This window comes from Sardina pilchardus, chromosome 3 (assembly GCF_963854185.1).
Source record: "Sardina pilchardus chromosome 3, fSarPil1.1, whole genome shotgun sequence".
NCBI lineage: Eukaryota > Metazoa > Chordata > Actinopteri > Clupeiformes > Clupeidae > Sardina > Sardina pilchardus.
In genome coordinates, this window is record NC_084996.1 from 17,286,567 (window position 1) to 17,300,077 (window position 13,511).

The 13,511-nt window shown below is 42.0% G+C and overlaps 2 protein-coding genes across 3 annotated transcripts; one reads left to right on the forward strand and one right to left on the reverse strand.

Annotated features, from left to right (window-relative positions):
• Positions 1-825: 825 nt before the first annotated feature.
• On the reverse strand, positions 826-5,361 carry LOC134076922 (small ubiquitin-related modifier 2-like). 2 transcript variants are annotated; one of them, XM_062532221.1, is made up of 4 exons: positions 5,191-5,361; positions 4,208-4,339; positions 3,885-3,956; positions 826-2,500 (listed from the first exon to the last, which is right to left on the reverse strand). In XM_062532221.1, exons 1-4 carry the CDS (start codon positions 5,209-5,211, stop codon positions 2,438-2,440), a joined length of 288 nt encoding a protein of 95 aa, XP_062388205.1. In that variant the 5' UTR covers positions 5,212-5,361; the 3' UTR covers positions 826-2,437. The 2 variants fall into 2 exon arrangements, with proteins under 2 accessions (XP_062388205.1, XP_062388206.1); XM_062532222.1 differs by lacking the exon at positions 5,191-5,361 and adding an exon at positions 4,567-4,678.
• Positions 5,362-6,203: 842 nt separating this feature from the next.
• On the forward strand, positions 6,204-13,466 carry nup85 (nucleoporin 85). Its single transcript, XM_062532224.1, has 19 exons — positions 6,204-6,360; positions 6,754-6,847; positions 6,939-7,101; positions 7,209-7,279; positions 7,402-7,445; positions 7,580-7,649; positions 7,987-8,108; positions 8,233-8,367; positions 9,564-9,686; positions 9,822-9,953; positions 10,049-10,155; positions 10,404-10,487; positions 10,597-10,662; positions 10,907-11,058; positions 11,393-11,510; positions 11,612-11,712; positions 12,016-12,167; positions 12,356-12,451; positions 13,219-13,466. Exons 1-19 carry the CDS (start codon positions 6,328-6,330, stop codon positions 13,315-13,317), a joined length of 1,962 nt encoding a protein of 653 aa, XP_062388208.1. The 5' UTR covers positions 6,204-6,327; the 3' UTR covers positions 13,318-13,466.
• The last annotated feature ends 45 nt before the right edge of the window (positions 13,467-13,511 follow it).

Consider the following 13,511-nt stretch of genomic DNA (forward strand, 5'->3'; position numbering starts at 1 on the left):
GAAAAGTGTTTTACTCACATCACATGCCCTAAAAATTACTGGTAAATTATGCTGATACCAAATCAAGAAAAGCAAAACCAAGAGTGACCGAGCATATTTGATGATGTCAAGCCTTTACAATCTATTTTGAGTCGGCTTTCACTTTCCCTCCTGTCTGTTTCACCGCTAGCCTTAATCACCTTCTTTATCACTATTGCATTCACTTGGTTTATTACAGCTGGCATATGATACCACATGTTTTTCTTTCTTTCTTTTTCACAAATTATTAACTTATTGAAGAACCTAATTAACTTGTTAGGTCTGTGTCCAACTGGAAATACTCTTCTCTACCCCTCATTAGAACCCAAGATGTGCCCTCCCTCCACCTCCTAAGTGGCAGGACCATGTGCCACAGTTAACCCACAAAAGGCTAAAGAGGGGTGGTGAAAGGGTGCCCCACTTCTGAAGCACAATACATGACACAATGACATACACAATACGCAATGACATAACTGCTGATGACACATGATAGCCTGGATAATTATGGGTTATTACAAATGTAGTAACATCAAAGTTCAGAGGGCAAAAGAATCCATAATGGGATTATTGTTAGTCTTGAACCACGGTTTTAATCTAAATTTAGTCATGGAACAGCATGAATCACTTTATGCCATTATCATAATTGTGTGTCAGTCACACATAGCTTCCTTTTGACAGCTTGCCTACAGCTGGCTGGACTTTAACTGAGCATTGTGTCACATTATAATGATTCCAGTCTTGGATTTATAGATTACACCCCCACTCCCATGACCACGACCTCTCAGAAGTCAAGGAATTAGAATTGAATTTAAAAAATGAACAACTTTATTTTAACAAGAAATGTATTCCACAATACAGATACTCATCTTGAATGAAACATCCTTTAGGGTTTTCTTATCCTTATCCTATTCCAACCAGTTCCATACTATACACAACTGCTACAATATATATATTTATATTTATAATATATATATATATATATATATATATATAAAGATATAAAATATTCGGAAACAACAGAAAAGTTGGGTGAGGAGCCACTCTAATTTCAGGGAATGAGGCAAACGGTGCAACCCCTTCCGGTCATAATCAAAACGGCTTATGGCTTCTAAAGTGGTGCGCAACTTTCTGAAATTCACTGTAAGGCTAATCATGACCTGAAGACTGTCAGGAAGCAAACCAAACAAATGACTGTACAAGCATTCAGAATGAAGGTTGTGTTGTTCTGTCTCCATATCATGTCATGTAAATACTGGTGTGCTGGTATATACTGTAAATCTCTTTTCTGTTTGGGGTGCCACACATTCTCCACTCACCATTCCAGCAAAACAAAATATACATGGTTATGAAGTTAGGGTTTTACAGTTCCATTCATATACACGTGTACGTAAATGGAGATATTTGTTCATATATTCTTGTCCAATGGAAGCAATGATTTATTTGTGTCCATACCTCGTCAAGCGCCCTCCTGTCCGCTACCCTGCTTTCTCATTGCCCATCACATCGTATCTCATTTTATTTATCTAACCCTAATTAGATAAGATGCAATTTTGGGTTTGTATGTATGTCCTTCTTAACTTTACTCTAAGATCTATTTAGGTACAGTGCAGAATTCAGCACACATATTTAGATTTGGTTCACGATAACAGGATAAACAAATTTATTGCAAATGGCCTTAGAAATTACCTAATTTGTCAGCCAAACAATTTGGTTTGTATAGCACCAGCCACCTTAGTTATGAAATAATTGCAAGCTAATACCATGGTGATGAGCTGAATTAAGAGTATGAGCGATAACAATGTAGTAATATGTATATTGTGTGATGTACAGCTTTGGACAAAGGAATCAGCAATCTTACTTAAAGTTAGGCTCATGTTAACTTAACTTAACATGTTCACTTAACACCTGTTAGCATAGTTTAATAGATAAGGCTGGATAAGGCTACCATAAAGATTTTGTTTGGTATCCAATCATCCAATGAGATCGCAATGTGACTAACATGTGACTGAAGTAGGAACACTAGCGATGCATGGACACACAACAGAGAAACCCAAGCTTACTTACTCCCTATTGGACTCCCTTGTCTCCTCACAGCACAAAACACCAACATACCTGAAACCTAACCTCTAGTAAAAGCAGACTGTGGCAGGATAGTGGGCTTGGAACATTATGCAGCAATACACTTAAACATTTTTCAGATGTAGCATTTGCCTTGCAAAATCAATATATGTACAAAAAAAACAAAAAACAAAAAAATCTAAATGAAACTAAAAGAGCCCCAATGTATAACCACAGATCCATTAAACTGTGAGATGGTCTGCTTTGGAACGGATTCGACTTGAACATGATATTGGGGAAAAGTGAGGAGGTGCAGCTGTATAAGTTGGAGGGGTGGAGAAGAGGAACATTCTTCACCCTTTTAGAAGAAGCCTCCAGTCTGTTGCTGAAAAACATCAATTGTGTCTTCATCCTCCATTTCCAGCTGCCAAGAAAACATTGAATCAATTAATATACAAGGATACAAGGATGTTTATTTGTCACATGCATATGATTACTAAAGTAAAGAATGTAGTGACATTTTCATAATATATTATTTTATGTTGCAAATAATCTGCTTTAACTCCTGTGAGTCAAATTCTCCCTTTTGGTTGCTTGCTGCTGTCCATAGCTCTTTTGTCCCCCTGGCTCCACCTTTTACCTAGCCTGGCCACACCCACCTACATCTCCTTTCAGGGGGATTGCAGGCTGTGTCCAAAAGTCAAGCGTGCACGCTGGATAGTACCTTCTTTCCAGTAGCGTCTCAGTTAGCTTGCTCCTCAGTATGCGTCCCTACCTACATTTGGACAGCACAAACTAGTTGGCCTCGCCTGACTCGGGGAGGGGGGGTGTTGACGATTTGCATGACGTGTGGAGCTTGACCTGTGCTGCGCAATGGATTATGGGATATCTGAGGCCAAAAAAGATGCATCGATGCACGCTTGGAAATCACGCCAAACGAAGTACCCATCTAGTGGGAGCGCTTGACTTTCGGAGAGTCTATTCTGACGTAACTTCCGGAAAATGCACACTGCCCAGCGTGTGTACTTATGTTTCAGACACAGCCCTAATGTAATCACTCTTGGGAACGCCCTCGGTTTGCTGATTGGGCAGAGATGCACTTGCCAGGCCCCAGCTCTGGCGCAACTGGCTGGGGCACCCGCACCGCACACTGGCGACCCGGGTTCGATTCCCGCCCCGAGGTCCTTTCCGGATCCCACCCCGACTCTCTCACCCATTCACTTCCTGTCTCTCTCTACTGTCCTGTCAAAATTAAAGGCACAAAAGCCAAAAAAATATACTTCGAAAAAAAGAGATGCACTTGCCGGAGTAAACGAAGCTGGACCAAGCTACACCAGACGGAGTATGAAGAGAAATGAAATTGAGCGTGATGTATGTAATCAGGCGGAGCCAGGCTACATGCATACCTGAGTGTGTGGTGATGTAACCTAGACTCAAAGTGTATTCTTGAAATAAATTACTAAACTAAATGACACAGGATGGTTTAAGTGACCTGTGAGGGAAAGTCATACTGAGAGGGGTCGTTGGATTCAGGACAGTAGAGAAAACAGACACTCCCCTTAGAGACCGTGGAAAAAGATGGCAGCGCTTTTCCATGCCAGTTGTCGGATTATGGGAGTTATGGAACAGAAAACTGCCAATCACTTGGTCAGTAGTCAATGAGTTAACATATTACGCCCTCCCGCATCCAGAGATAGCCTACATCCCACCTCCTGCAATACAGCAATTCAACACTGTTTTTTTTTTGTTTTGTTTTGTTTTGTTTAGTTGTGTGGTCTCTTTCTATGGCTCTGATTGGATTTGATTACCTGTGAAGGTGTGTCTGTTTCATTTATGGGCTGTCCATCAAACCGGAAGCGAATTTGCCTCATGGTCAGACCCTGAAATGACACAAACATACAGTACATTTAAATGAATTCATATTTGCAGCAGTTTCAAAAAGTTATATGTGAAATACTATTGATATAATACACCAGCTAGGTGACATAGTTGTGACTTTTATTTTGTCTTCCTTGACTATTTGATTTACAAGCAATGCCTTAAGCACAACCATTACCATAAGTTCATAGGCCGACTTCACTGCTGCTATACCCACTTCCACCCTGAGAATTTGACTTAATTTGCACCTCACCTGTCTTTCACAGTATGCCTTCATCAGTTTACTGAGTGGTGTGTGTCTCTTGATTTTGAACTGCACTACTGAGCCATCCTGTCCAGCCACTTTGAGATTGATGTGTTCATTATTTTCCGTCTTCACTCCCTCCTGCGAAATAAAAGCATGAACGATGTAACCGGGCACATTCGTACACAGCCCCACTTCTAGCCTATGTGTCTTAAAGTTGAGCCACGCATAAATAAACCCTCTCCTAACAAAACATGATAAACATAACTTTAAAATGCTAGTTGATATCTAAGTGAGGGAGACTAAAAGATTAAAAGAACGCAGACTGCTCCATAATGTAACTGTTCCACATGTTCCATAACATTTACCCGTGCTTGTAAGCTAAACATCGCTCTGGACAACTGGGAACTAGCCCTCTTCAAAGATCTAAGAACACCTAACAACTTGTCTCCATGTTTAACGTTACTTCAGAAAACAAAATGATCAAGACAGCTTCAATGTACCAATGATTATGACTACCAGTAGAGCACAGAATCGGATAGTGAAGCACTCATGTTGGCCAATGCTACACTCTTGGCTGGCTGGATTCAATTTAGCCAGAAAACTGGTTAGCTTTGTCAGCCAAAATCTTCAACCACTAAGTATGCTACATGAGGTGAAAGTTAACGGGCGATGAACTAACATCCTATACAGTGAGTTCGTTTTGAAATATTGTGTATTTGCACTTCTGATCATTCACAGATAAATATATTCCTAAACCTATTCAATTAACATTAGCTTATTTCCTACAACAGAAAAGCTAAAATGCTAACTGCGCGCCTTTGCAAGCGCGTTCACATTTCTTCCGGTGTTTCCAAAGGAGTAGTTGCAGTATTTATCCACTAAGGGGAATAACTCCCCCCTAAAGACCTGTCAGAAGTTCCATTTTATTTCCTTCATATTGCATTTGATGAGTAAAAGTTGAGCAGTACGACATCTTAAAATTCACTCACCTTGGGCTTTTCGTCGGCCATGGTACCTAATTGTATTTGGGCTTCTCTATCCTGCTACACAAAGAGTCAACGTGCGCGCGCCTACGCGCCCCCCTTTTTAAAAGCCCATCTTGCGTGCGCGTTCACGAGGGAACGCGCATTTTCACTAAAATATAATTTATGTTCAAAAGCAATACTGTATTCCATCCAATTTAGCCCCACTGTCACTCATGGAGACTAGCCTGCACCACTCCAGTGAATTGAAGTGTTTTTAAACAACCAATGAGTTGTTTTGTTATATTTTCAGAACATCTGTGATGTCACTTAGGAGGTGTGGTTTGGTCGCGCTCCTCACGTGAACGCGCACAACAATCCATGTTTTATGAATAACATGTCATTGAAACAATCTATTCAACATTGCATTGGGAAATATTTTTTCTTATTAGCCTAAGTGGCCCATACAACATTGTCACATAGGCTAGAAACATGTTAACCATGTGTTAACACATTGTTAAAAACATTGTTAACGTTTGATCCAAATGAAGCTAGTCACAGGTAACAACATGCCTTCTTGCTCCTGTAGCCATCTTGTTTATGACTTGGTCAAGTATATTCGAGTTAAGAATTAATCTGTGGGATCACTTATTGAGGTGCAAAATACACAACTAGATATTTCCCATCAAAGCACACCATATGAGTTAGTTAACATCCACCTGTATGGCAAGTTAATGTAAATATTTTATGATAAAGGATATTCAGCCCATTCATCTACATTAATTATTTTTAGTGCGTGTTGTTAAAGGTGTAATTGGAAGTCTATGAGTGGTAGTCTAATGGGAATTATCTGTTTGAAATGACTAGTTATCAGTGATCAGAGTGAAAGGTGTTTTTACCCTCATTGTCGGTTGTGATCATTTCTACCACACATAATTTAAATATCTTGATCTAAATATTATAAATGATTTGATCAACGAGGGGCGATACATTTTAAAGGAAATGTTGCATTCCATTTTGATCAGGCGCTAAGATGCACTACTAGGGGTCTTTCTCGAGGCGGCTAGTTCGTGAGCGGTGAATGCAGTGAACTTGACATAATTCTTGGCCATTCGCATTGCAAGAGATCTCATCTCGCAAATATTTTAAAACAATTTTGACTAAATGGAGGAGGTAGATGTTGAGCCAACAACTACTGTAAGTACTAGATCTGAGATCAACGTTCTTCTATCTATAAATGTTAGTGTTAAAATTGCCTTCCCCTAACGTGCTGCTAACTAAACATTAACGTTAATGTTAGCCTGTCTATCAACGCTTACTTTCCTAGTTACAGCTAAAATGTAATTGATCGTTCTTGTGTTGCTTATAATGGGGTACTATGTTTGAAAGGGCAGGATGCTGGCCGCAGAATTGGCGTGAACTTATTTCTTTAACGCTAGTTAAACATCCGTAAATAACGTTAGTTAATGTTAACTCATTCATTTGTTGAATGATGATGTCACATATTCAGCCATTCAAGAAAAAGTATTGTGTAACGTAACTTATCCAGTTGCAGCTGGTGCACATGTGAAAACAAAAATATTTTTGCAGTTAATCCCAGGAATAAACTCGAAAGAAAACCACGTTGGCTTCGTATGGGGACCCGGAGACATCCTAGTTTACGAGACAAGTCACAAAGCCGCAGGTGAGTCAGATATTAAGAACCCCATAAACACCGTGTTCTCAAGGTCTGTAACTTTTTTGGTTTGAATATATTTGTACTGAATATATAACAGGTAGACAACCAGTGGGACCGAGTTGTCCAGACGTACAGGTAGTAAGGAAAGATGAAGACATATATTCTCCAATTTTGCGCAAACTCTTCAATGAGTCCCATCACATCTTTGTTGGACTTCAGAATATCAGAGATGATTTGCCCAGCAAGAACAAAAAGCCGCAGTAAGACCAATATATTGTTTACTTTGACATATATTCTTCTTAATATATTATTGTCAAGTTGGGATAAATATAATTCACTTGCTGTACTTTTATTCATCCTCTTGCAGGTTTGTCAGTATCAGCAAAAACTACAGGTCTGTTATAAGAGCATGCATGGAAGAGCTCCAACAAATCGCAGGTATCTCTTCCTAGTAGTGCTCTAGTATATTGACTCCACATAGATTAAAGTCTTAAGGCAAGCACCATTTGTTTCCATATTTGGTGAAAAATGACATTTCTTTGACTCTCTTTCCTCTCCAGTGTCAACACGAGATCCTGCACTAGCAGCACAGTATGGCAACCAGGTACAGAACTGATCATCTTGGAAAGCACCGTTTGCATATGGTTATTCCTAAGTGGTACCCTTCGCCGGGTCTGCATACGTTATATTACTCACATTTCTACACATCTGCTTACAAAAACCCTCTTTCCATTGCAGGTATCTATTCTTTTGGCCGTGGAGCTAATCTGGAACCTCTGTGAGGTGCTCTTCATTGACGCTGCTCCAGGTAGAGTTTGTGCCTTTCTCCCTGCTGTAGTGACGCATAACGCACATCCCTCTGGCAGGAATGGGGTGGGATTGCTGGGCAGTTAGTTAGTCAGTGTCTGGCAGTCGTTGGAGTGTTTTAATGGAGCTTTTGCTAGTGTCCTTGTAAAAACCTTTACTGAACAAATGCTTGTTTTGCGCTTTAAAATATGCAGTAATAAAGAGAATGTGAACTATTTGCTATCCAGAAACAGAGTTGGGCTCATGTTGATGTTTTATCTTTATTTTTACTGGGTTGAGCTGATCTTATTGAAAGTCCCATTCTGAATCCTAGCTGCTGCATCTCTGTTTTTCTTCAGCTGGCTCCTTGCTGCTCCACCTGCTGGACTGGGTACGGCTCCACAAGGCAGAGGTGGACGAGAAGGCTCAGGACGTCCTGCGTTGTGAGAGTCCCACACGCCACCAGTTTTTCTGGGATGTGGTATGCATGTGGTTCTCCTGCTCCTCATTTTGCCTAAGCCAGGTCTGCTGATCTGTACTCTGAAGCTTGTGTGGTGGCACGTGGGCGTCTCATGGTCTCTGTCTCTGTCTCTCACTCCTGCCAGGTGATCAGTTTTGTGCTGCAGGGGAGGATGGAGGAGGCTCGGTCTATGCTGGCCAAACAGGCCGTGCTGCAGCCTGCTGCACAGACCACGTTCAAGCGCATGGACAACCTACTCCAGAGGATGCCCATTTACAATGTGAGCACCAAACTGTAACCTCTGCTTTTTAAAAAAAAAAAATAGCTGGATATTGCAGCCATTGCCATTTTGCTGGGGAAATTATATCAGTGAAGGCAATGAATCACATAAGTAAAGTTTATTTTTATTGTGACACCAATGAAAAAATATTTACAAGGATGCAAGAGAATAGATATAGAGATTGTTTAGATATGTAGGATCGTGTTTATCAAGAGAGGTGTCTGTTGAGCTATGAATATGGTAGCAGCTTAATGGAGCAGCTTTTAATCAATTAAACTCTCATGGAAGGCAAGGCCATTATTTATGTTGTTGGTTAGTTTAAGGATGATAGTCTTGACAAGTTAAGCCAACAGATCAAAATGTTAATTTAATAGTTTGCAACTATCATCATGGATTTGGTGAAGGATCTCTAGTTGAAAGACCTGTCAATGTACCTTGTGACATTCAAGTGACATGAACATCAGAACATCAGAATAGGCAAACTAAGTCCTTGTTTAAAGGGATAGTTCGGGTTTTAAGACACGAAGTTATATGGGTTCCCTGTCAGCAACGTTGTGGATCAGCACTGACTTACCCCCCGACAGCGTCCTGTGAGCCGAGATCCAGCCCGTTTTTGATCGTTTTTGATGCTGAAGAAAGTAGTCCGGCAAGTTTCTGGGGTCACGAAAGTAAAGTGTTTTTCTTCTCAAAACCATATGCGTTCAAAAGAGTGATATATTTGCACCACAAAAACGTTGGCCAGCTGTCAGTAGCGCGCAGTGATAGGAATCGAGAAAAATAGTGCAGTGATAACGAGGTTTGAATTTTTCCTGGACAACGTTTTTGTGGTGCAAATCTATCACTCTTTTGAACACGTATGGTTTTGAGAAGAAAAACACTTTACTTTCGTGACCCCAGAAACTTGCCGGACTACTTTCTTCAGCATCAAAAACCGGCTGGATCTCGGCTCACAGGACGCTGTCGGGGGGTAAGTCATTGCTGATGCACAACGTTGCTGACAGGGAACCCATATAACTTCGTGTCTTAAAACCCGAACTATCCCTTTAACAAACGTACTTGTTTCTGGGTCAATAAAACTTGGTACGTACGCAGGAAAACACGTATCTTAGATCACTAATATTGCAGTGGCTTGTTCTTGCAAAAAAGTTCTATATGTATGTATTTGTATATGCATATGACCCCCCTTTCCTCTGCAGTCCAACGGCACACAGACGCTGACAGAGTTTGAGGTGAAGTGGAGACAATGGCATGAGGAGTGTGACGCCTGCCTTCAGGACAACTCCTTCGCCAGCAACCCACACCTGGAGACCATCTGTAAGGTAAGGGTGGTCACGATTGGGTTCATAGTATATTACTGTAGGTCATGTCTATCATTAGGTCAACCATTACAACCAGACAGTAAAGTACGATTCATAAATGTATGACGCTGTGCGGAATGCGAACTGATTCCTCAGATCCTGGTGGGTGACGACGACACTCTTCTGGAGCACAAGGAGCTGCTGAGCACCTGGTATCACTATGTGGTGACCAGACTACTCTATACTCACCCCACAGTCAAGCCCATCGACCTACACTACTACGCGCAGGTGCGTCCCCCTTGCAGAAGATGTGTTTTGAGTTTACGAGGAGATTTGTATATGTGAGTATGAGCGCGAGAGATTAAGCATTTTGTGTGTTCCAGATGTGCATGGACCGGTTCCTGGACTCCCGAAGTCCCCCTGAGCCCCTCGACAGCATTCTTCTGGCAGCTTTTGAATTTGACCTTCACCAAGTCATCAAAGACTGCAGGTGGGCCCTCACATACTGTATTGCTAACACTGAACACAACTTGGATTTGGATATATATTTTTATATTTTTGGATAAATATTCACATGTTATTAAATAAACTGCCAAGTCCCTTCAAAGGCATGCCATTATAGTGAAAGAAATGCTACACTGTAGCTGCTGTTTGGTCTCTTTCCTGGATAAAAGATTTAAAACAGTTTTCTGACATCAATTTATATATCTCCGTATTTCTCTGTGCATTTGTTTTCAGCATTGCTCTCAACAACTGGTGGTTTGTGGCCCATTTAACTGACCTGTTGGATCACTGCAAGCTGCTGCAGTCCCATAATCTTCAGTAGGTCACCTAGTCAGTCACACACTTCAAATAAATAGCAGCGCTTCATCCAACACAGTTGCTCATGACTGATGTCCATCCCCTTGTGTGTTCTGTGGTGTCTCTCTAGCTTTGGCTCAAACCTGCGCGAGTTCCTGCTTCTGGAGTACGCCTCGGGTCTGTTCACACATCACAGGTGGGCGTCCTTTGCTTTTTGCAGTCTTAGCAAGCTCAGCATTTCGGTACATATCAGCATATTCGATTGTGATGTCTAAGAGGCTATGAGTACAGTCAGCTGAGGAACATCCCTGGAGAATGGGATGTGTTTGTGGGAAGGGAGAGTCATGTCAAGTCTGGTCTTTGGAGGCTATTCAGGTCATGTTATCATAGACCAGCGTACTGTAAGCATGAGGCTGAATGATGTTCTTTGCCCGCACCAGTCTGTGGCAGCTGGCTGTGGACTACTTTGACCACTGCCAGGGTTTCGGACGGGTGTACCTGGAGCTGCTGATCGAGCGCGTGCCCCTGGACACGGAGCGGAAGGCTCTGAAGGTGCTGCGGATCTGTGAGAAGAGGCAGATGAACGAACAGGGTAAAGCTCGGCTGACGCACCCATTACACACCGCTTCACCCACACATACAGTATCCCCCCATATAGAGATTTTCTCAAAGCATAGAGTGGAAATTCGTTTATTTACTCCTCTACTAGTTACAGATCTTTTTTCCTTGAAGTCCTCGGCATTATTATTTTTTCCCTCCTACTCCAACAGTTTATAAAAGTGTCATAGAGAAGTTCATGAATCCCTGGCAGAAGCTAATATGCTACTATGTAATAAGTAATAGCATATGCAGTAGGCTTCTAGACGTGTAATACATATAGGTAAAAGATGTGTTTAGTTTGAAATTGTTCTCTGGTTGTTGTACAGTGCGCAGCATCTGTAAGATTATGGCCAAGCGGGCGCTCCGGAACAACCGCCTGGGCTCCGCCCTCTCCTGGAGCATCCGTGCCAAAGATGCTGCTTTCGCCACACTCATCTCAGAAAGGTACCAACACCCCGCCACCATTTACTCTTACTGTGTATATGATAACATGCACACTCAGGAATCTGAATACCCCGATGGTGCTCCACTCTTCACTCCCTCAGGTTCCTTCAGGACTACTGCTCCCGCGGAACCTTCTCTGACCTGGACCTGATTGACAACCTGGGGCCGGCCATGCTACTGAGCGACAGACTCACCTTCCTTGGTAGGCACTGGGACATAGTTAGAGGGCAGCGAGATGAGAAGGATGCGACAGCTAGAATGGCAAACCAGTGCATATTATGTATTGTTATTTCACGGTTAATCTCCGTGATTAGCAACATTTGCACAATGACATTATGACCATTGCGTAACGACCAACTAAACTGTTGTGCATCCAGTTACCCCGGTTTCGCATAAGATATCCTTAAAATGTCCCATGGCAGGCTTAGCTGATATCCCAGAGCTGTATGTTATTTATGTTATGAATTATTAATCTGAACATGTGGTGCTTTAACGCAATGTGTAGGTAAATACCGGGAGTTCCACAGGCTGTATGGAGAGAAGCGCTTCACAGAGGCTGCCAAGCTCCTGCTATCCCTCATGACTGCTAAGATTGCCCCACAGAGCTTCTGGATGACCTTGCTTATCGACGCACTGCCACTGCTTGAACAGAAAGAGGTATGTATATACATGTCTTATCTTGCCATTTTAATGTGATTTGTGGTGGTAGTTCTCTTTCAGCCATCGTTTATATCCCAAAAGGTTGCGTCTTGTGTTCTCCTTCAGAGAACCAGCGTCGCGCTCATAGCTAGAACATTCTTCTGACCTGCCCGTGTTTTTTTTGTTTTGTTTTTTAAATGGCACAGGTGATCTTCTCAGTGGAACAAACACATGAACTGATGTTCTGCTTGGAGGAGCTGACCTCTGGAAAGGCCCCACCAAACCCTGACCGACCCATGCAGGTGTGTAGGCCATCCTCGGGCAGGCTCTGGTCATATTTCACCTAAGTGCCACATGAATAATTCTAACTGTGCGTTCAGACCAAGACCGTCAAAAGCGCCAAGAGCGCCGGAAATCATTAATTTTCTATGGAGAGTCGGCGTTACCGGCGTCAAAAGCGTTCTGGGCGTGAGCGTGGCTTCATGAGCTTCACGGGTGTCAAAAAAAAGTTGAACCTCAGTTAACTTTATGGTAATGAGCTATGACACGGTTCGGAATCAGAATGTCAAACTCGCAGGATTGCTGCTTGTGGTTTGTCCGAATGTTTCACGTCATGGCTTTGACGCTTTCGGCGCTGAACTGGGTTGAGCGTCGAGCTATGAGCTTCACCAGCGACTTTGACGCTTTTGACGGTCTTGGTCTGAACGCACAGTAAGGCCTTCATGCCAATTAATGTACAAGGGCTGAAACAGCCTGTCTCCGTAATGGCTATCTACTGTAGGTCACACAACACGTATACATCATTTCCTAGACATTTAAATTGAGTTAGGAGGTGGTGAGCTATTTCACGTGGAGGTTGGTTGTCTTTGAGTCAGTGAGGAACTGATTGATTGATTGCTTGCATTACAACTCCAATCCCCCCCATTTACACCTATGCTTAACATTCACGTTGTCTTCACTTGAGTATGAGAATAAGGGTCTCCACTTGAATATGAGAATAAAGGTAGTTTCTAGTCCTTAAAGACATGCAGTAGACTAATCTTCATGGCTCTAAAAAATGTCTCTTCAGGATGAAGACCTTGAGACGACAAAGATTGAACTCCTCAGACTGGCGTTGGCTCGGAATCTCGCCATGGCGATTGTGAAGGAGGGCACCGTGGAAGTTTGAGACTTGCTGGAGTTGAGACTTAACTGTGTTTATTATTTGTATGTTTGACATTTTGTACTTTGTGTGTGTATATATATATAATAAGGGCTGAAATGGAATCTTCGATTCCTTGATAATAAAATGTACCTAGTTTGTACACATTTGTAAGAGATTTGAATAAGCGTTTTTTTTTTTTTTAATGCACTGCTTTAATT

What these genes read in the sequence shown, in the direction of transcription:
- nup85 (XM_062532224.1), top strand. Translation starts at nt 6,328, where the DNA reads ATGGAGGAGGTAGATGTTGAGCCAACAACTACT. An exon ending in GGTCTGTTCACACATCACAG is followed by an intron (nt 10,663 to 10,906) that starts GTGGGCGTCCTT and finishes TGCCCGCACCAG; the next exon opens with TCTGTGGCAGCTGGCTGTGG. An exon ending in CGACAGACTCACCTTCCTTG is followed by an intron (nt 11,713 to 12,015) that starts GTAGGCACTGGG and finishes CGCAATGTGTAG; the next exon opens with GTAAATACCGGGAGTTCCAC.
- LOC134076922 (XM_062532221.1), bottom strand. Translation starts at nt 5,211, where the DNA reads ATGGCCGACGAAAAGCCCAAG. An exon ending in TGGCCGACGAAAAGCCCAAG is followed by an intron (nt 4,340 to 5,190) that starts GTGAGTGAATTT and finishes TTTATTTCGCAG; the next exon opens with GAGGGAGTGAAGACGGAAAA. An exon ending in AGGCATACTGTGAAAGACAG is followed by an intron (nt 3,957 to 4,207) that starts GTGAGGTGCAAA and finishes GTGTCATTTCAG; the next exon opens with GGTCTGACCATGAGGCAAAT.